This window comes from Eptatretus burgeri, chromosome 11, assembly GCF_056783735.1.
Source record: "Eptatretus burgeri isolate ZD-2024b chromosome 11, Ebu_testis_v1, whole genome shotgun sequence".
Classification (NCBI taxonomy): domain Eukaryota; kingdom Metazoa; phylum Chordata; class Myxini; order Myxiniformes; family Myxinidae; genus Eptatretus; species Eptatretus burgeri.
The window spans coordinates 33656651-33678053 of NC_140971.1; the positions used below are offsets into that span (position 1 = coordinate 33656651).

A 21403-nucleotide genomic window follows, 5' to 3' on the forward strand; every position below is an offset into this window, starting at 1 on the left:
TATTCAGGATATTGTGGATAAGTATAATGACACGATTCACACGTCAACAAATATGAAACCATCAGAAACATTTACAAAATTAAAATATGAAAAAGAGATTAATGTCAGAAAACCTAAGTTCAAAGTTGGTGATATCGTAAGAATATATAGGTGGAAATCTCATTTTGAAAAGGGTTTTACTGAACGATGGACGAAAGAACTTTTTAAAATTGTTGATGTAATAGATACGGTTCCTTGGACTTATAAAATATATGATTTGGAAGGGGAAGAGATTTTAGGTTCATTTTATTCACAGGAATTACAAAAGACAAAACTAAGCAGATAATACACCTTTGTGGACACTAGAGGGACAAGTCCAAGGTGTATAACAGTATATAATGTGTGTCAAGGGGTGGACGTTCTTAGATCTGTGAACCCCAAACACAGAATCCTCAACTGAATAGTCAAGGCTTAACTTTTGTTTGTTGATGTGTATGTGTGTGTGTGTGTGTGTGTGTGTCCCAACCCTCACATTCAAAATCTCAACCCCAACCCTCACATTCAAAATCTCAACCCCAACTCAATCCTCACCCAACACAATGTCTTTTTCAAAATGAGATTTCCACCTATATATATATATATATATATATATCTATATATATATATATATATATATATATATATATATATATATATATATATATATATATATATATATATATATATATATATATATATATTTTACGTTTTTTTTTTCTCTTCTTCCAATTCTGTCTTTTAAGGCTTTCAGGTTTGATGACATAGAAAGAGGGAGTAAGAACTTTCTTGATAGGTTTAAATCCCAAAGAGTGGTAGCATTTCAAGTCTTCAAAATAAACCCAACTTTCCAAGTCTCCAAGGTAGTTATTTAAACCATCAAGGCAGAACTCATTTACTGATTTTTTCAAAATTTGTGAGTCTCCAAGGTAGTTCCCATATTTAGAACCATCTTGGCAGAACCCTTTTCCTGAGTCTCCAAGGTAGTTATTTAAACCATCAAGGCAGAACTCATTTACTGATTTTTCAAAATTTGTGAGTCTCCAAGGTAAAACTTGTATTCTGGCTCATCAACGTATAACTTGTTCAGTGGGTATTGTCTTGATAACTCACAATGAGTACTATTGCTGTAAAACTCTTTTTCAGGATTTTGCTGGTCTCCAAGGTATAACTCTTTGGTTGGGTCATCAAGGACGAACTCGTTCTGTGGGTCTTGGTCGCTCATAAGGTCTTCAACCAAGCCAACAATTTCGCCCCAAGTTGTAGCAAAAGCAGTATTTTCATTTCGTATTTCAGACACAATTTCCTGTGAGAGAAAATAATAATGTATTAATTAAGTTATTTAATTATTAAATGAGTATGCTTCAATCAAAGTTTGAAAATAGGAAAATAAAAATCTTACCTCAACAGATAAGAGGTTTGAATCCAGTTCATCAACTTGAAGGTTTAGTTCCATACAAGTCAGAGAGTTCCAAGGAACCCCAAAGTCATCCCACTCAAGGTCTTGGTCGCTCATAAGGTCTTCAACCAAGCCAACAATTTCCCCCCAAGTTGTAGCAAAAGCAGTATTTTCATTTCGTATTTCAGACACAATTTCCTGTGAAAGAAAATAATAATGTATTAATTAAGTTATTTAATTATTAAATGAGTATGCTTCAATCAAAGTTTGAAAATAGGAAAATAAAAATCTTACCTCAACAGATAAGAGGTTTGAATCCAGTTCATCAACTTGAAGGTTTAGTTCCATACAAGACAGAGAGTTCCAGGCAAGCACACAGCACACCATTGCCAGCAAAAACAAATGTTTAAAATGGAGCCTGGGTTTGAAGCTTTTATAGAGAAAGACTGGTGGGTGTGGTTTCCTTTGGAAATTCCCTGGGCAAGCCTCGGCAAGCCTTCATTGGGAAATTTTTCAAAACCATAACATCCTGTAATTTTCTAGTGATTTCTTTGTGAGTCAGAGATGAACTGGAAATGATGTAAGAGTGGGCGGGGCTAAGCAAAAGTAGGCGGGGCTTAGGAAAAGTGGGCGTGGCTTAGAAAAATACTTTATAAAAAGTGGGCGGAGCTTAGCAACGTGGGCGGGGCTTAGGAAAAGTGGGCGTGGCTTAGAAAAAATACCTCATGAAAAGTGAGCGGAGCTTAGCAAAGTGGGCGGAGCTTAGAAAAGTGGGCGTGGCTTAGAAAAAATACCTCATGAAAAGTGGGCGGAGCTTAGCAAAAGTGGGCGGGGCTTAGGAAAAGTGGGCGTGGCTTAGAAAAAATACCTCATGAAAAGTGGGCGGAGCTTAGCAAAGTGGGCGGGGCTTAAAGAAAAGTGGGCGGGGCTTAACAAAAAAATAACTTGTGGCTCAGGAGGTGGTCAAACAAGAGCATTAAGAGTTTATCATTTCGTAATGGCACAAAAGGGGTATCTTAAAAAATATAAAGATTCAAATGTTTTGTTTGTCAATATTTTAGATGGGGATTATTGTGCAAAGAAAATTAAACTATTGAAGGAATTTGAGAATGAACAAATCTTTATAGGTTCAATGAGTGAGCTGTTCAACCCCCAGGTGTTCAATTCAATGAGGTTCAACCTCCAGGTTAAAAGGGGAGACAAATAAATATACCTTTGGATAAAAAGGGGGTTTATTTTTAGGGAAAAAAAAAGGGAATCGCTGAAAATCCCCCATTCATTTACATGGGGAAAAGTGAGCCAGAATCAGTATTCTTACCCTACTGACCTGCTTTGACATTCGTGGCCCTGTACTTCATGTTTTAACAGTTTTTCACGGGCGTATTCAGTTTTTCATGGGATTTTTAATTTTCCCCTCCTGAATCCCTTACCACCAGGAACCTATCCCCTCTTTTTCCATTGAAACAATGCCCCGCTATTCGCAGTATTTCTCAGTTTGTAGTATTACGTACACTTGACACATTTGGACAGGATTAATAAATAGAACAGGAAATTGAGGAAAATATTTGAATTGGAGGAGCGGAGATGGAAAGGGAGAAAAGAGAGTCCGTTGAGTGGAACATAAATATTTTTAGAATGCAATAAACAAGTGAAAACGAAGTTGTTGTTTGGTGTGGTTAAGCACACTGAAGGGTTGATTCGTCATGTCGAAAGAATTCAGAAAGTTAGTCTTACCTCAGTGTGTGTGTGTGTGTGTGTGTGTGTGTGTGTGTGTGTGTGTGTGTGTGTGTGTGTGTGTGTGTGTGTGTGTGTGTGTGTGTGTGTGTGTGTGTGTGTGTGTGTGTGTATCTGTCCATGTCTGTATATTTTCCCTTAAAAAAAGATTTTTTTTTCTCTGCACAGCTTGTCTGATCGATGTGAATCTTTATACATCGGAGGGACTCCCCATGTAAAATATTTTATTCTTTACTTTAATGTCATAGGTCACATGGTATGGCAGCCATATTGGATTAAAAAAAAATTGGACATCTCTGAAACTGCTGAAAAAAATATAATGGAAACTTGGCATTTGTGATCAACTCCCCATGGGGTACATGGGGTGATAACGTCAATGGTGAAGTGGTATTCCAGCCATAATTAGTTGAATCAAAATCCTGATCTAGAACTTCGTATATCTGATCTATGACCTGAAGTGAGTGAAGAATTAAATTTATGATGTCAATGGCACGTGGTCTGCTGGCCATATTGGATTGAAAAGAAAAACGTTAAAAAAATCTTCTCCAGGACTGCTACACAGTTCAATGCAAAACTTCTTATATATTGATTGACTCGCCATGTGGAATATAGTTTGAATAAATTTTTCATTTTTATTTTCATTTTGCAATTTTGCCTTCATGTGCAAAAAAGTGGTCATGAATTATTCTAATAATCGATCAATAAAGCTGTGGATAATGGCAATCTACGTCACAAAGAGGGTGCATGGATGATCGGGGGACACCAGCTATAATCGTGGCGTGTTCAGTTAACAATGGTATTTTTGTTCAGAATGAGTGTGCGAGGTGAGACTGTGCTCTGTCGAGTGCCGTTCTCATTATGTTATGTCATGTCTCATGCGATTTCAGATTGATGTTTGTTTTGAAGTAGAATTCTCCATCCTTTTTTTTTTCAGTCGACAACTGACCATGAAGGAATGGACACCAGTACGGATGGTGAAGTGAACACTGGCAAAGGTAAGAAAAATACCGAATTGTTCGTATTTCTCCAATTCACAGCAATATAAAAAATCTTCATACGTAAGAAACCCCAGTGCAAATATAAGAAAATGTGTAATGTGCCTCACAGGTGAGTCAAATTCTAATTGTCAAAGCAAACAACATAGTAAAACTCACAATAATGTTCTGATAATGATGGTTTTCATTGTATTGTTCGTTGAATTCCATTTCGTGTTCCTCTTGTGATTCTTCTGTTTTTGTGCAGCACGTGGCTTTTTCATAATCATTTTCATGGTGTATCATTGGTTAAGGGGTGTAGCTTATGAAATGCTCCCCTCCAGGTTAGAGCAAGAATTGGTAGTTTGTTCAGACTGCCAGCGATAGCTAATCTACTCTTCGTGAAAGACGCCCTTGGATATTTAACGTCCAACTAATCTCAGCAGACAGGAGGCAAAGTTGAAGGTCCTTCCGAGGGATGACACGCACATTGATGAATTTCCCTGCCTGCGAAGTACCAGGATCACAGTTTATTGCTTGGCTGAGATGCAAACCTCGGCAAGACAGCTCACATGTGAGTGTACATTCGGTCGATGTAACCCTGCAAGCCTGGTGTTGGCTTCGCGGTTCGGGTGGCTGGATTGAGATCTTTAGCCCCTGTTCGTCATTGAATTAACATCAGGTGGGGTTGACTCAGCCTGTCATCCTTCTAAGGTTGGTGAAATGAGTGCCATTGTGCTGCTAATAGGGACATTGCATCAGTGGCACAGCCGCGCCCTCAGCCAATGATGCTACCTGCAGCCATGTGCATCATACAAAGAAGGAGAAGGCAACCCTGCCAACCTGCTATTGTGATTTTTCCATGAAGAATGTTCATACTACACTCTGGATTGCTTGAGTCAGGCTGATTAATTATGAGGCTGGTTCGAAGAGAGCTGAGTGTGGATTATTTGGAGAGACATTTTTATTGGTTGTGTCAGAAATTGAGAGAAAGTTAACATTACAGGTTTCCACTCGACCCAATTTGCCATCTGAGCTCACATTTCAAGCGAGCTCCGTCATTGTGGCGTGACTTACTGCCACCCAGAGGTAAATGACAATTTGAAGGTGTTGTGTTTTTCTTTTTTTCGGACACCATTACTTGACGACCAAACTTTGTCTGATCATGGCGAAATTGCCCTTTATGGATAGTCGAGAGCAAGGCACATTTACGCTTAATGTAAATCATACCCCTCTGGGTTAAACGTCAATGTCTTACACCCTGTGGAGTACTAAACCACCATTGAGATTTTTCTGCTTTTTTCTTCCAATGTACAAGGACTTTTGGAATAAAATTTTGCATCAATAATGGGAATAAATAGTATGTGGGTTGACATTTTTTTAATCTTGACTTAATTTCTACGGTATTGACCCAGTTATAGAAATTTTAACATCATTCACCAAAACTTGATGTCAGCTTGTCCAATCAGAATGAAATTGCCATTTCTCAATAGTCTAGGCCCTCAAGCAAGGTGCATTTATTCTTCATTTACATCATACCCCTCCAAGTTAAAGGTCAAGGTCTCTGACCACGTGGGGTACTGTTGTTTCGTATGCAGCCTGTGGCTGCTGGTTGCATCATTTTCAGGAAGAGTGGCTGTGCTCCTGATGCAATGCCCCCGTTTTCAGTGAGCTAGTACTCCTGTTGCCAACTCGGAAGGATGATGGGCTGAGTCAACTCACCTGGTGTTATTTCAACTTCATGACTGGGACTCATATTCAAGAGCCTAAGATCTTAATCCAGCCACCTTAACTGTTAAGCCAACACGAGGCTTCCTAGGAATATGAAACCACCATGTAGGTTTTTCTCCCTTTTTCTGCCAAATTTTCTCCCTTTTTTTCTGCCAAAAACTGCATCTCGGATAAGGCTGGGACTTTTGGAATGAAATTTTGCATCATTAACAGGAATTAAAGTATGTGGGGTTGACATAATAATTATTTTGATCTTCACCTAATTTTTAGTTCGCTTGAACTTTAGTCAGGTGAGCTTATTTGATGAAGCAGTGTGCGTTGGTGAGTGAGTGAGTGAGTGAGTGAGTCAATCCATAAACACTTCAGTTATTATTGCTTGAACCAAACACACTAATTTGATGAAACTTGGCCACAAGCTTCATATCTGATGCCTAATGAAGGTTTATTGACCGCATCAAAATATGTGCTCATTAAGGAGAACTACAGGGGTGTTTCTTAACCCCCCAAAATAGGTATTTGCTCTCTCTCCTCCGAAACGACACACAATTTCTATAAAACTTCGACCTTAACTTTCATCACCCTTGATATACCAAAATTTGTTCTCGGTGTACAAAAAAAAATGTCTGAGGAGGTCTGCGGGGGGTTTGAGAGACTATTGTTCCTGATCCAGGTGAGCTTCAGGACACGTGGCTCTGTTTTTGAGGTCATTATCCATTTATAGACATTTTTATCTGATTCACCAAAACTCAACCAAGATTTATCTGATCAGAACGGAATTGCCCTCTCGAGACAGCATAGATCAAGGTGAATTTACACTTAATTAGCATCATTCCCCTATGAGTTGAAAGTCAAGGTCAAATGGTGGTCTGGAAAAAACACAACAACCTTTTCTTGTTTTTGTCATCGCTCAACATTTCCATTGCAGAACCTCAAAAACCACTTGGCCTTCCAGGCTGTTCTTGCATCATAAGAGTGGACCTGCTTTGAAGATGTGCACCTGATATATAGTGTTCTTGACCTGTTTTGGATTGTGACCGAATTTAGAAAACACACCTTTTTGATCATAACTTGAATAACTTCTCTTCAATTTTCATGTTGGTGAGTTTTCTGGATGTATTGCAGATGTGGACACATTTTCTTAATTTACACTCTGTACCTAAATGTTGAAGGTCAAGATCACATAGCCACATTATTTTTGGATAATCATCATTGGATTGTCGGAGACAATCATTGGCTGATCCTTGGCGATTGCTTTGTAATCACAGATATCTACTTTATTTTCAAAACACAGGATAAACACGCTACCTTTCATTCTACATTGGGATGATATGACAGCCTGAATATGAGTGTAAAAATAAATTTATTTTCACTTCAACACTGAAAGTTTGCGGTTGAGATGGAAAAGTCAAGTTACAGCTTGTGGAGTTAATTGGGTACAAGGCAAAATATCCGATTCCAACCTGTCAATTAAATCCCCATGGCTCCAATTCACATTCTGTCGCTCCCACAAACGTCACATCAGGAGAGAGCGAAGTGGAGAAAATTTAAATCTTGACAATCTGTTCCCAGAACTAATGACCCGACTTGAAAATCCTTGACATTGTTTTGAGGAAAATATATAATAAACTTCAAAACAATTGCAACATAAATGATAATGCTATGAGTCCGGAGATTTTCCCGAGGGAAACAATTTTGATGCCTCCGCTGACAATGTCGCCAGTTACATAATGTTTTCGGGTTGTCCGTCCATACGTCTGTCCATGCTAATTTTCTGTTTTCTCTGCAACCGATTATCCTATTGACACGAAATATTAATCAAAGGTGCGATTACTCATGTGGAATGTTTTTTTCTGATCATTATGACATCATAGGTCATGTGGTGTGGCAGCCATGTTGGAAAAATGGAAAAACTTTGTACCTCTGTATCTCCAAAACCACTCCATGGAAAAATTGGAAACTTGGCATGTGCAGTGCTCCCCATTTGAAACAACCATGATGATTTTTTTTTGATGTCATCAGTGGCTTCGTTTTGACTGCATAATTGCATTGTTAAACGCTTTATCTGATCACGATGAAAAATTTTGAGTGTCATCTTGGGTGAAATTGTATTGGAGAAAAAAAAAATTGTGACGTCTTTAGTCACATGGTTCGGAAGCCATATTGTTTTGAACATAGAAACCTTCAAAAATCTTCTGTGAAACAGCTGAATAGGTACGAAATTTTACAGCTTTAACCACCTTTCCAGGAGGAACAAAAAGTTCTCCACTTTTGACATCATAGGTCACATGGTTTGACAGCCACATTGAATTTACCCTGAAATCTCGAAAGATCATCTTCTTCAGAACGGCTTCACAGATCAAGGGGAATCTTCAGCAACATGTTCACAAAGCTTGGCAGATACCAGAGTGTTTACCAATAACACTGAACAACAAAATTTTTTTACTGGAGATGTGTAAAGTGATTTAGACTAATTTGGGTACGCTGATTTCAAAAATCATAACCGTTTTGCTGTATCACGTCAGGATTTTCAGTAACAGAAATATTCCCATTGCCTAGAAGTCAGGATTTCAATGAAATTTACAAAAATTCATTTATTCATTTATTTCATCATGAATGCTTCAAAATTATAGAAATTACAGAAAAACTCCACTAGAATGTAATTAAAAATGCTTTAGGCATTTGGCTTTGCGTTTGTGCTGCTCTGTGTCAGTTTCACAATGCAGGAACCAGCAGAAATCGCCCATCATGTTCGGGTTGTGCCGCCCTTGGTAACGCGTCTCCATGAGTGAAATCTCTTGGTGGAATCGCTCGCCGTGCTCGTCCGAGACTGCTCCCAAGTTGTCAGGGAAGAAGTTCAGGTGCTGGTGTAGGAAATGGATTTTCAGGGACATCCTGGAGCCAAGTTTCCTGAAGGACTCCAGCAGCTGCTGCACTATTTCTTCATAGTTGTCCGCGCACTCGTTCCCCAAGAAGTTGTCCGTCACAGCTTTGAAGCTCCTCCACGCTGCCAGCTCTTTGGGGTTTAGAGTTGTCGGAAAAGTTTCGTCCTTCATAATCTGTCGGATTTGCGGTCCAACAAAGACACCAGCCTTGATCTTGGCCTCTGACAAGGTGTTGCCAAACTTTTCCTTGAGGTATTCAAAAACCCACGCCCATTCAGATCCATTGCCCGTACAAAACTTTTCATCAAGCCGAGCTTTATGTGGAGTGGTGGAAGGAAAACCTTGGCTGGGTCGACAAGGGCGACATGCTTCACGTTGTGTCGACCAGGTACATGCTCTTTTCGCTCTTCCCAATCTTTCTTCGTCCAGTGATTCTTGTCGTCTCTGCTATCCCAGAGACAAAGGAAGCACATGTATTTCGTGTAGCCTGACTGCAGCCCTAACAACAGCGCCACCACTTTCAAGTCTCCGCAGATGTGCCAGTTGAAGTCATTGTACTTGATGGAATCAAGCAGCTGCCGCATAGTCTCATAGGTCTCTGTCATGCCGAACGCGTGAGCCAGTGGGACTGATGGTTTCTCATTGCCATTGTGGAGCAAAACAGCCTTCAAGCTGTTCTTCCCAGAGTCGATGAAGAGGCGCCAGTCTGCAGGATCGTGATCACACCCAAGTTCTTTCAACAGACCGTTGATGTCACTGCAGAATGTCATCGTGTCTTCCATCTCAAAGAACTCAGCCATGTCTCTGTGACGTGCTCTGAACAAGGATATCTTGGTGTTAGGTTCAAGTAGATTCCACTGCTGCAGCCTTGATCCAAGCAGCTCTGCCTTCACCTTTGACAGCGAGAGATCTCTTACAAGATCATTTAAGTCTCCCTGGTTCAGAAGGTGTGATTCTTGAGTGTCGGGTTCAAAAGGTTCATCATCACCATCCTCTTCACCACTGCTTACAGCTATGTTCTGATCAGCTGGGGGTGTTGGAACGGGGTTCTCGTCATCATGAGGCACAGGTTTACGAGCAGAGACGCAGTCAGCGTACTTGATGTGACCTTTATTCTTCTTGTTGAAGCCGGCGATGCTTGTGCAGCAGAAATAACAATCATCATGATGATTCTGCGGCTCACGCCATATCATGGGCACCGCAAATGGCATGCTCGCGCGCTTGCCCACCAACCACTGAGTCAAGGTTGTGTGACAGCTTGTGCAGCAGATGTGTGGTGCCCAGCTCTGTTCTTGGTCCCCCACCTTACACCCGAAGTAGTGAAAGTAGGAGGCCTTCATTTTCACTGCTGTAGATATACTTCGCTGTTGATCTTTTTTGGTATACCGACCACAGACATAACAGAAGTTGTCAGGATGATTGGTACAGGAACGCCTACTCATCTTTATCTGAAAGAAAGAAATATAACACAAGTTAACAACAATTGTACGAAATAGACATGTTAAAGACATATGTAAATTTCATTGAAATCCTGACTTCTAGGCAATGGGAATATTTCTGTTCCTGAAAATCCTGACGTGATACAGCAAAACGGTTATGATTTTTGAAATCAGCGTACCCAAATTAGTCTTAATCACTTTACACATCTCCAGTAAAAAAAAATTTTTGAAATTTGTTGTTCAGTGTAATTAATAGGTCACATGGTCTGGCAGGCATATTGGTTTGAACAAAAATCTTTTTAAAATAATAATCTTGAACTGTTTCATCAATTGAGGTGAAACATCCCAGTTATGATTCAGTAGTCATGGGGAATACATGTTTTAAATTTCAACCTGAATCGATGCATGATTTGGCAGCCAGAATTATTTAATATTTTGAATCTGGGTTCAGGAATTTAAATCAAACTTAGTGCAAGTGTGTGTGATGATGTAATAATCTGGGCAGCGGCATATGTTGCAACGTTGCTATGTCAGAGTGTCGTTCTATTATTTTTTTTGTTTCAAAATTCTTGAATAATTTTCTTGTGTTGCAAGTCCATGGTAAAGAATGCATATGAAACGTGCTGAATGGAAATGAACATTATGCTTCTTGTTACAGATTAACAGCATTTCCTTCAGTGAACATGAACATATAAACATGGTCATGAATCCATTGATTTGTTCTAAAGTAAATGTTTTTGCACCAAACATGCTCTGAGTGGGGCAGTCACATTGAAATTTCACTGAAGTTTAAGATCAAGTAAATCTGAAAAACAATGATGAGAATTATATTACGGAATAAGAGAATGAAGTGATTCAGCAAAAAAATATCCACACAATTTTCAATGGGATATGTTTTGCCAAAACTTGGAGGTCATATTTCATTTTATAGATCAGCTTACTGATGATGCAGAGATTCGTTTCACAAGTACCTTGTTACAAAGAAAATGTTTTTTTATTGGGGGTGGGGGCGGGGGAGAATAATATTTCCCCTTTTATATAGTTGTTAGGTTTTGATGAATTGGTTTTGTTTTAGCAAGACCACATCACTTGATTATGACCCAAAATCTGTGTGTACCTTTTGCAGTGAAGTCACGAAAAAAGCGTTCTTTCCTAAATCGTTTGAGAAAGAGGATGTTGAAACTGTTCAGCAAACGTCGTTCATCATCAGAGGAAGATGAAGAAGTTAAGAGTGATTAGACTGGAGGAAGTCTTTAATTCATCAGAAGATCATCATCATCAGAAGACGAAAAAGTGAAGAGTATAATTCACATTAACAGCGGCACAGCCGTGTTCCCGACAATAATGCAACCAGCATCTACAGACTCCATCCGAAATGATGATTCACTTTAAGAAAGGTGGGTATTGAGGCAAACATATGATAAAATTCCCGTTTTTATTCATCTGTCTGACATGCCATTTCACCAACACAAGAATGTTTTTTGTGACTGCTTTCCAGTGGAGGATGCCTTTTTTCCTCTGCTCTGAATGACACTTCCAAAGCAATGGCTACAGATGTGGATTTTCTTTGTTATCGACTCTTGGTGTCCCCTTTTGACCATGTCGATTGTTAATGTTGTGTGCTCAGTGCCATGTTTTCTTGAGTACCTGTTTGCAGATTTTGATCTCAGATGCTTTACCTCTGCTGTTTTGGCCTACAAAGAGACGTGGTAGGGTTATACACATTTATCCCCACTGCGCATACTCCTCTTTCCCATTTAACCATCAACTCGCATCCCTCTTCATTGTTTTAAGGGATTGATATTGCTTTTAATTACGGTTTGATATTGATAAGTACGATGACGATCTTTAAAATATGTCAGGATAATTTTGGAGAAATGTTTTGCAGAATCCCACCCCAAACATAAGATCATTTTCTGTTATCCTCATTTAAGAATTTAAATTTGAGAGATTGTGCAGTTTGAAGCCTTGCTCGAGGTTTCAGAATTTTTTTTCTTCAGATTTCTGTTTCATGATTTATACAAGGATTGCGAAGTATCAGCATCAGAGTGTCGTTTACCTGGTATTGGCGCAGTGGTTAGGGCAGCGGCTTGGGACCCAAAAGGTCCTGAGTTCAAGCCCCGCTGGGCCACTGAATTAATATACACCAGGGGGTTCACTCAGCCTGTCATCCTTCCGAGGTTGGAAAAATGAGTACCAGTTGTACTGGGCCCGGTATATGCCCCGGTTAGAATAGGTGTACCATATCCCTGTGTGTCGTATGAGGCGACCAGGTTTGCGTCAGGAAGGGCATCTGGCGTAAAAACCTATGCCAAATCATTATGCGGACAATAAACGGATTTCCATACTGGATCGGTCGAGGCCCGGGTTACCAACGACCGCCACCGGTACCGTTGGTCAGCAGGGTACCGGTGGAAATTGTGCTACTGCTGGGCGAAGGAGGAGAAGGAGACGGGGAAGGTGGGTCCAGAGGCAGTGGGAGAGGGGGAAGGGTAGAAGTGTGGAGGTGAGAGTTGGAACTCTGAATGTTGGGACTATGACTGGCAAAGGGCGAGAGTTGGCTGGTATGATGGAGAGAAGAAAGGTGGACAATACTGTGTGTACAAGAGACCAAGTGGATGGGGAGTAAGGCTAGGAGCATTGGAGGTGGTTTCAAACTGTCCTACCATGGTGTGGATGAGAGGAGAAATGGTGTCGGGGTAATCCTGAAGGAGGATTATGTCAAGAGGGCATTGGAGGTGAGGAGAGTGTCGGACCGAGTGATGAGTGTGAAGTTGGAAATTGAAGGGGTGATGATGAATGTCATCAGTGCATATGCGCCGCATATGGGGTGTGAGATGGAGTAGAAAGAAGATTTCTGGAGTAAGTCAGATGAAGTGGTGGAGAGTGTATCCAAGGATGAAAGAGTAGTGATTGGAGCAGATTTAAATGGGCATGTTGGGGAAGGGACTAAAGAGGATGAGGAGGTGATGGGTAGGTATGGTCTCAACAAGAGGAATGTGGAAGGGCAAATGGTGGTAGATTTTGCAAAAAGAATGGAAATGGCAGTGGTAAATACATATTTCAAGAAGAAGGAGGAACACAGGGTGACGTAAAAGAGTGGAGGGAAGTGCACACAGGTGGATTACATCTTAAGCAGGAGATGCAACCTGAAAGAGAGTAGAGACTGTAAGGTGGTGGCAGGGGAGAGTGTAGCTCGACAGCATCGATTGGTGGTCTGTAGGATGATTTTGGAGGTGAGGTTGAGGAAGAGAGTGAGGGCTGAACCAAGGACCAGTTGGTAGAAGCTGAAGGAGGAAGACTTTTGCGTGGAATTTAGGGAGGAGGTGAGACAGGTGTTGGATGGTGGTAAAGAGGGGTGGGATGATTGGGCAACTACAGCAGAAGTGGTGAGGGAGATAGCTAGGAAGGTACTTGGTGTGACATCTGGACAGAGGACAGAAGATAAGGAGACTTGGTGGTGGAACAAGGAAGTACAGGAAAGTATAAGGAAGAAGGGGTTGGTGAAAAAGAAGTGGGATAGCCAGAGAGATGAAGAAAGTTGGCAGGAGTACAAGGAGTGGCGGCGCAAGGCAAAGAGAGAGGTGGTAAAGGCTAAGGAAAAGGCATATGGCGAGCTGTATGAGAAGTTGGATACAAAGGAAGGGGAAAAGGATTTGTATCGATTGGCCAGACAGAGGGACCGAGCTGGGAAGGATGTGCTGCAGGTCAGGGTGATAAAGGACGCAAATGGGAATGTGTTGACGAGCGAGGAGAGTGTGTTGAGAAGGTGGATGGAGTACTTTGAGGAGCTGATGATTGAAGAAAATGAGAGAGAGAAGGTTGGAAGAGGTGGAGATAGTGAATCAGGAAGTGGGGTGGATAAGTAAGGATGAAGTGAGGACTGCTATGAAGAGGATGAAGAGTGGAAAGGCGGTTGGCCCAGATGATATACCAGTGGAGGCATGGAAGTGCTTAGGAGAGATGGCAGTGGGGTTTTTTTTACCAGATTGTTTAATAAAATCTTGGAAAGTGAGAGGATGCCTGAGGAGTGGAGATGAAGTGTACTGGTTCCGATTTTCAAGAACAAGTGTGATGTGCAGAGCTGTGGTAATTACAGAGGGATAAAGTTGTTAAGCTACACCATGAAGTTGTGGGTAAGAGTAGTGGAAATGAGGTTGAGAGGAGAGGTGATGATTTGTGAGCAGCAATATGGGTTTATGCCAGGAAAGAGCACCACTGATGCGATGTTTGCTTTGAGAATGTTGATGGAGAAGTATAGGGAAGGCCAGAAGGAGTTACATTGTGTGTTTGTGGATTTAGAGAAAGCTTATGATAGAGTGCCAAGAGAGGAGTTGTGGTATTGTATGAGGAAGTCGGGAGTGGTAGAGAAGTATGTGAGGATGGTGCAGGATATGTATGAGGACAGTGTGACAGCGGTGAGATGTGCGGGAGGAATGACGGACCGGTTTAAGGTAAAAGTGGGATTACACCAAGAATCGACTCTGAGCCCTTTCCTGTTTGCAATGGTGATGGACAGGTTGATGGACGAGATCAGACTGGAGTCTCCATGGACTATGATGTTCGCGGATGACATCATGATCTGTAGGGAGAGTAGGGAGCAGGCTGAAGCGAGCCTCGAGAGGTGGAGGTACGCACTGGAGAGCAGGGGAATGATAGTCAGTAGGAGTAAGACGGAGAACATGTGCGTACATGAGAGGGAGGGTGGTGGTATGGTGCAGTCGCAAGGAGTTGAGGTGGGGAAGGTGGATGGGTTTAAATACTTGGGATCAACTATCCATAGTAACGGAGAGTGTGGGAGAGAAGTGAAAAAGAAAGTGCATGCAGGATGGAGTGGGTGGAGAAGAGTTTCTGGAGTGATATGTGACAGAAGGGTAGCTGCAAGAGTGAAGGGGAAAGTATATAAGACGGTAGTGAGACCAGCTATGTTGTATGGTTTGGTGTTAAATCCTGTCTAAAAGCTAATCCTGTCTCATCGGTGTTAAAGGCCTGTTCCATTATAAATCCCATCGCCTTGATTTGTTTCATGAGCTGCACATGAGAATGTGTGTTTGAGAACAGGAGTTCGAATCCTGGAGTCGGAAATTAAGTGTTTAGCAATAAGGTTCGAAAACGGAGTTAGAAAATGAACGTTTGGGAATATGGTTTGAAGGATAATGAAGGTTTGAAGGACAATGAAGGTTTATGAATGAGGAAGAGTTGAATGGGGAAGATTCCTTAACGTTTAAATTTATTACAACACTTTATATTATTTCCCATTGGACCCGACAATTATTGACCCTGTAATGGCGGCCCATACAGATGCCAAATTTTCTCCTTGGACCCAAACGATACAACAACTCGATCTTTTGACCCAACATCATAACCTTTCCCTGTCTTTTGGTACAACTAATTTTGTCCATCACATTACTAGTAGGGGAGCCAAGGGCCCCCAACTTCTGATGGAGGTGGTCATGCATGATATACTTTTGTTTGATGTATTTTTGGGTAGGTATAGTGATTCTGCACTGGAAAAAAATTGTTAGCCCTTCTGATCTTCTTACAAATTGATGCCATGGCCATATGTTTGACATTTCACTTCTGAGAAAAAGTGAGCAAAAATAGAGGGGTAGGGGAAAGGAAAATGCCTCTAATAGATACTTGCATTACATAAAACCACAAGTATTAGGTATCATTGGAAAGGTCTTGGGTTATGCTAATTACTCATATCATGCAAATTTTCATGACAACATCGATGACGTCACTAGAGGTCAAAAGGTCACTGATTTTGAGGGCAGGTGAAAATCTGGGGTACCAGCATATACATTATTTTTTGTGGCAATATGCAAGGAGTTAGAAGAAAATAAAATAGTGCAAAATGTTCAGGAGATATCAAGGAAGTTTTTGATACCAAGAAAGTTCATATTTATCTTGTAGATTTTATGTTAACCCCTTGTGTTCAGAATGCGAATTTCACGAAATCGGCCAAAAATGGCATATTTCTAATTTTCGAGGTATCACTGTATTAACAGCTTGAATAAATAGTATAACTTGATAAACCTCCTGAAACCATTGCGAGGATAACAAATAAATCCCTTCGATTAATTTTCCACGCACTTTAACCATTTCCTTCCAAATTTGTCAATGCAATCTAGGGCCACATCATCTGATGGAGAATTCTTTTTGCAATATGCGAAAAAAGCTATCGAGAAATAATGACATCTACATAATTTGTTTATTGCAACAACAATCACTCATTCAAATGACATTATTGTATCAAAGTCATTAACAATTTATTCTTGTGGCTGTAGATCACATAGCTCCGGCTGACCACGACAGGCACAAGCAATTGTGCACTTCTTCACCCATGCTGCTTTACACTGACACCTCACTCGGCAACGCCCTTTTTTGCATTTACATGATGTCCTGACAGTTTGGCTTTCGCTCTTTGGTCATTCTGACTGCAACCAGTGTACCATTTTCTATGTGTCTCCAAATGATGTAGGATCTGGCATTGTAGGTGTCACTTCTCTAGCTTTTTTGCAAATGATCAACTGATTGAGTGCTCTTAGCAGATGAAGTTTGAATGAATCAGAAGTTTGGGGCAGTGATCTTAAGTCTCTGTTTTTAGTCATGAAAAGATGGCATCGTAGTTCATCCATTGTCCCAGTGAAACCGTTCTTGCCATACAATGCAAAAAGTATTTCTCAGCAGAATCAACTACAGATTGCTCAACATCTATGACATCTTCACCGAAGTCTGCCACTGGGCCAAGATAGTTGGTGCATTGCAGTGCCTCTTTCAGAGCCCGTTTCTTATCAATACGGAAAGGGTAACTAACTGTGTCACAACCTGTTAGAATGTATGCTGCCAGGATTACCCCCGTTATATTTTGATTCGGGAATGTTTCCTCCAGATATGTGGAAATGGCATGGCAGGAGATGTGCACGTCTGATGCTACTGTGTGCTTGTGAAGCCAGAGTTCCTGCAATCCAAGTAACCGATGAACATGGAAAATACCCATCATCACTATATCTGTGTCATTTGCTTCAATGATTATTCTCTGAATGTTCTGTTCTTGAACCATATAGGCAGCATGAGCGAAAATGAGGGTGTCAGCTTCCTCGTGATTTGAATTGGAGAGAGTTGATACTTCCTGGACCAGGCCACTTGCCAATTTCACTGTGGTTTCAGTGAAGCCACCGACAATGATTTCAACTCCTTCAGGGATATCATTCTCTCCATTGGACCATGAGTCTAAAAGAAACTTGAGAAGGTTTCTGTTGTTTTCTTTCTTCCCGATGAATTTTTTTCCATTTCGGCAGGGGCAGGTTAGGCTGTGGAATGAAGGTCTTCAATGACTGAGTTTCTTTCTCCCAACGACTACGTTCCTCCTGCTTCAAGCTTCTCTCTTGGCTGACGTCATATCTATCCCCAAAAATATGGATTATTTGACATCCATCAGGAAGCATAGTAACCATCTTTTGCAGGTAACGTTTCTGAAGTTGATTGAAATCAGTGTAACCCATGTCTTGAAAGCGCTGTACAAATACCATCATATCCACAATCACACCAGTGCTGCTTTCAAATCTATTGGCTTCATCTAGTTTTTCGCATTCAACCCAGGATGTTCTGCAGGCCTCTCTCAGGGCAGTAAGGTAGTCTGCTTTATTACCTTTACGCATTGCAAAGCCACATGGGTGTTCCCTATCTGGGTCAAACAGTGAACTAGGATATCTGGTCCATTCATGGGAAAATGCATCAATCTTCTGTGTTTCATCCAAATTTTGAGCAAAGCACAAAGACCGCATGACATCCCCTTCTTCCTGATGGAGCTCCTTTCGTTTTGACTCTTTTGACACTGGCTTGCTTTTCTCCTGGAAGGTTTTCAGATGAAGGGGAACGACCTTAGCTGCATCATTCTCTTCTGCCAGCTTAAGTGCAGCAAGCCCTTTCTCTTTGGCTAACGCCAGTTCTGTGGAAGAGACTACTTTGCCTGTTGCAATATTTGTCAGGGACTCACGAACACAACTCATGAATGGATGAATGAACTTCTCACTAATGACCTTGAATTATGTTGGAGACGCAGTTGTCCTCCTTCACTGATGAACAATTTCTTGGCAGAACGTCATCCTTCATCATGTGGGCCATTTCAAGGGTTTGTTATGAGATTGAAGTAAGTTCAGGCAATGCCTTCAGATACTTGCTATATGGTCGAATTAGAGGGATGTCAAATTAGAGGGAGGGCAAGAAACGTGAAGGAATACGAATGATCAATATAGATGTACCAATATACACTATATTCCAATGATACACTATAAAGTACTAAATCAACATTTATACATCATACAACATAAATATGTAGATTTTACAAGAACGATCTGATGTCACTTTGAGCAACCTCATCAATCAAAGAGTCCTGGAAAATCGATTCGATTTTCCTTACAAATCCAATACATTCAGAGGAGTTTTTTTCTCAGTGCAAGGTCCTTCAAAATGTCAATCGCGGTTAAAACGTCCCTTTTCGTATGCTTTGGGTTCTCGTCACAATCGTAGTCTTCGTCTTCTTTTTTGTTCTGTTGCGATTGTTCTGTTTCTCTGCGTTGCTCTATCATGCTTAGATCATTGTCAAAGGCATCGACATTGAGTCGAAATGTCAGTTAACTCAATCATCAAAGGAAATGACACATAATGGTTCAATTACCAAAGAGTCATACCTGCTGCGTCGTTTGTGTTGCATCGTCGTTTGTGTTGCATCGTTTGACAAACCTTCGACCCCTGGAGTTCAGTCATGGTGATTAATCCCATTGCGACGATCACCGCGGAGATTTTTACAATTTCGGTAAATTGTCGAATTAGAGGGATCACTTCTCCATTACAGTGACTGAAAAATAATGTCGAATGTCGAAATAGCGGGGGCCAAATTACAGGGTTTCAGGTTAACTCAAAAAAAAGTTAGTGCCATTCAGGACCGGGCAATATGTGTCGAATTAGAGAGAATGTCGAATTACAGGGATGTCGAATTGCAGGGATATCGAATTAGAGTGATTCCACTGTATGCCATTTTTGGCCGATTTCGTGAAATTCGCATTCTAAACACAAGGGGTTAACATAAAATCTACAAGATAAATATGAACTTTCATGGTATCAAAAACTTCCTTGATATCTCCTGAAAATTTTGCACTATTTTTTTTTCTTCAAACCCTTGCATATTGCCACAAAAATAATGTATGTGCTGTGGTACTCCAGATTTTCACCTGCCCTCAAAATCGGTGACCTTTTGACCTCTAGTGACGTCATCAATGACATCATGACAATTTGAATAATATGAGTAATTAGCATAACCCAAGACCTTTCCTATGATACCTAATACTTGTGATTTTATGTATGCAAGTACCTATTAGAGGCATTTTCCTTTCCCGACCCCTCTATTTTTGCTCACTTTTTCTCGGAGGTGAAATATCAAACATATGGCCATAGCATCAATTCGCAAGAAGATCGGAAGGGCTAGCAATTTTTTTCCCAGTGCAGAATCACTATACCTACCAAAAAATACATCAAACAAAAGTATATCATGCATGACCACCTAAAAGCTTAAATAAGCCTCTTTTTGGGGTTTTGCTCCCCTACTATACATTTGGCTCATTAAAAACGGTGTGCAAGAAACACCATGAGGCTCGTAATAGAAGGTAACCGTTCATGCACAGGACGCAAACGATGACTCATCTCAGCTCAAAAACCACGATTGGTCGAAATGACATCCCACGATAACAGAATCGGAACACAATTGGTTGCCTGCAATTGATAGAAACCCGTGATAGTGGAACCCACGATATTGGAGGGTTTCCCACTGATGATTTAGAATGATGCGAAGCATGTGCAGTATGCGGATGGCTTTGCAGACCTTTCTTTGCTATGTGGTTTGCACAGCAGGTGTTGGTGGCTGACATCAAGGCCTAGACATTCAAGTGAATGGACCTCATCCTGTTGCTGTCCATCTTGAATTTTTTTTGTTTGTTTGATGATTCTTTCAGAACAACAGAATAAGACTGAGATGTCCCAAGATTTAAAGGTTTAGATTTGAATCAATTTCAGATCATGAGAGAGTGATACAGCTGATTTCTTCCTGTCATTGGGACATGGGTACTGCACGATGTAATAGTAAGTCAGCTGCAAAAAGGAAGAGATGGTTTTCCTGAGCATGGGATGGTTGGTTTCTGAAGAAGACAAATAATATTTGGCCCAAAACACTTCCTTGGTGTACTCCAGCCTCTTCTGGGATAGGAGGGGAGGGGATTTATTGTTAGCAAAGTGATGACTGTTTTGGTGCAGGCATCCTGAAAGCCAGGTATGAAGTCTTGCTCTCTTTGCCACAGGTAGGAGTGAGCTTGGAAAGATGAGCAGAATTATGCAAACAAGCTCCGCTCTGGTATGACTTGGCCAGGATTTGAACCACTAATCTCCCAGACTCGAAGACTTTGGTACGTGCTTCTTCATTGCTTCATGCTCAGCATTTAAAGAGATAGAGCATGGACAAACAACGCTGGGAAGGCAATGGCAAACCCCCAAGTATAACCCTGTCCAAGAAACTGCCTCGGCGGTACCAACTCGCATCAACTCAAATCATGCAAACAAGCCCCTCACACCATTTTTTTTTTACCTTGGTCGTTTTTCAGAACAATGCTTTACGGAAAGCAAAGAATAATATCCTGAGAAAAGACAAGAAGTGATGGAAGAACAAAACAAGTACCAGCTACATCAAAGTTAAGTATTTTTTATTCAGCGAAAAGCTAAAACATGTTTTCTGTCATATTTTTCACACCACCTATGATTAAAATACAGTTCTGGAAGTGGTCGAAATTCTCCTGCAATGACTCTTACCTTTTTTTTTTGCATGTCAGGAACATTAAAAACACTGTGTCAGGTAAGTAATTGGAAGATGGAGATCGTCTCAAGAAGACTGCAGCAAAAGCCAATGAAACCTTTGCAGCTCCTGTGTGAAGCGGGGCCATCGCCGTTAAATACAAAACACACAGGAAATGGCTCTCTGTGCTGAGGCGTGGCGGTGATGGTGAATTGTTAACCCTCAGCCAGACAAAGATTCCCGGAGGGTTAATCGTGTTAAGTGAACCACTTCAATGATGTGTGAACCATTTTGTGATTCTTGAAGGAATGTACAGTGTGGCCTGAACGTCACTTTACCTCTCAGTAAAGCATTCGCTTTTAAATTGTTTTAATATGCAGGTTTAA

The 21403-nt window shown here is 40.9% G+C and overlaps 2 protein-coding genes and 1 pseudogene across 4 annotated transcripts in view; 1 reads left to right on the forward strand and 2 right to left on the reverse strand.

Moving 5' to 3' along the window:
- Window positions 1–21042, forward strand: part of LOC147016812 (uncharacterized) — a 73228-nt gene extending 52186 nt beyond the window's left edge. The window contains exons 9-12 of one of the 3 annotated variants that reach the window (XM_085845849.1): window positions 4083–4143; window positions 11301–11883; window positions 20530–20634; window positions 20830–21042. In XM_085845849.1, coding sequence (XP_085701975.1) covers window positions 4083–4143; window positions 11301–11413 — 174 coding nt within the window. In that variant the 3' untranslated portion in view covers window positions 11414–11883; window positions 20530–20634; window positions 20830–21042. Of the gene's footprint in view, window positions 1–4082; window positions 4144–6778; window positions 6952–11300; window positions 11884–20529; window positions 20635–20829 lie in introns of those variants that run through there. The other 2 variants (XM_085845850.1, XM_085845851.1) reach the window with 2 other exon arrangements.
- LOC147016813 (uncharacterized) lies at window positions 8281–21172 on the reverse strand. The gene is made up of 2 exons (XM_085845848.1): window positions 21035–21172; window positions 8281–10183 (listed from the first exon to the last, which is right to left on the reverse strand). The coding sequence occupies exons 1-2, from the start codon at window positions 21047–21049 to the stop codon at window positions 8903–8905; spliced, it is 1296 nt and encodes a 431-aa protein (XP_085701974.1). The 5' UTR covers window positions 21050–21172; the 3' UTR covers window positions 8281–8902.
- On the reverse strand, window positions 16447–17838 carry LOC147016814 (uncharacterized; annotated as a pseudogene).
- Window positions 21173–21403: the final 231 nt, after the last annotated feature.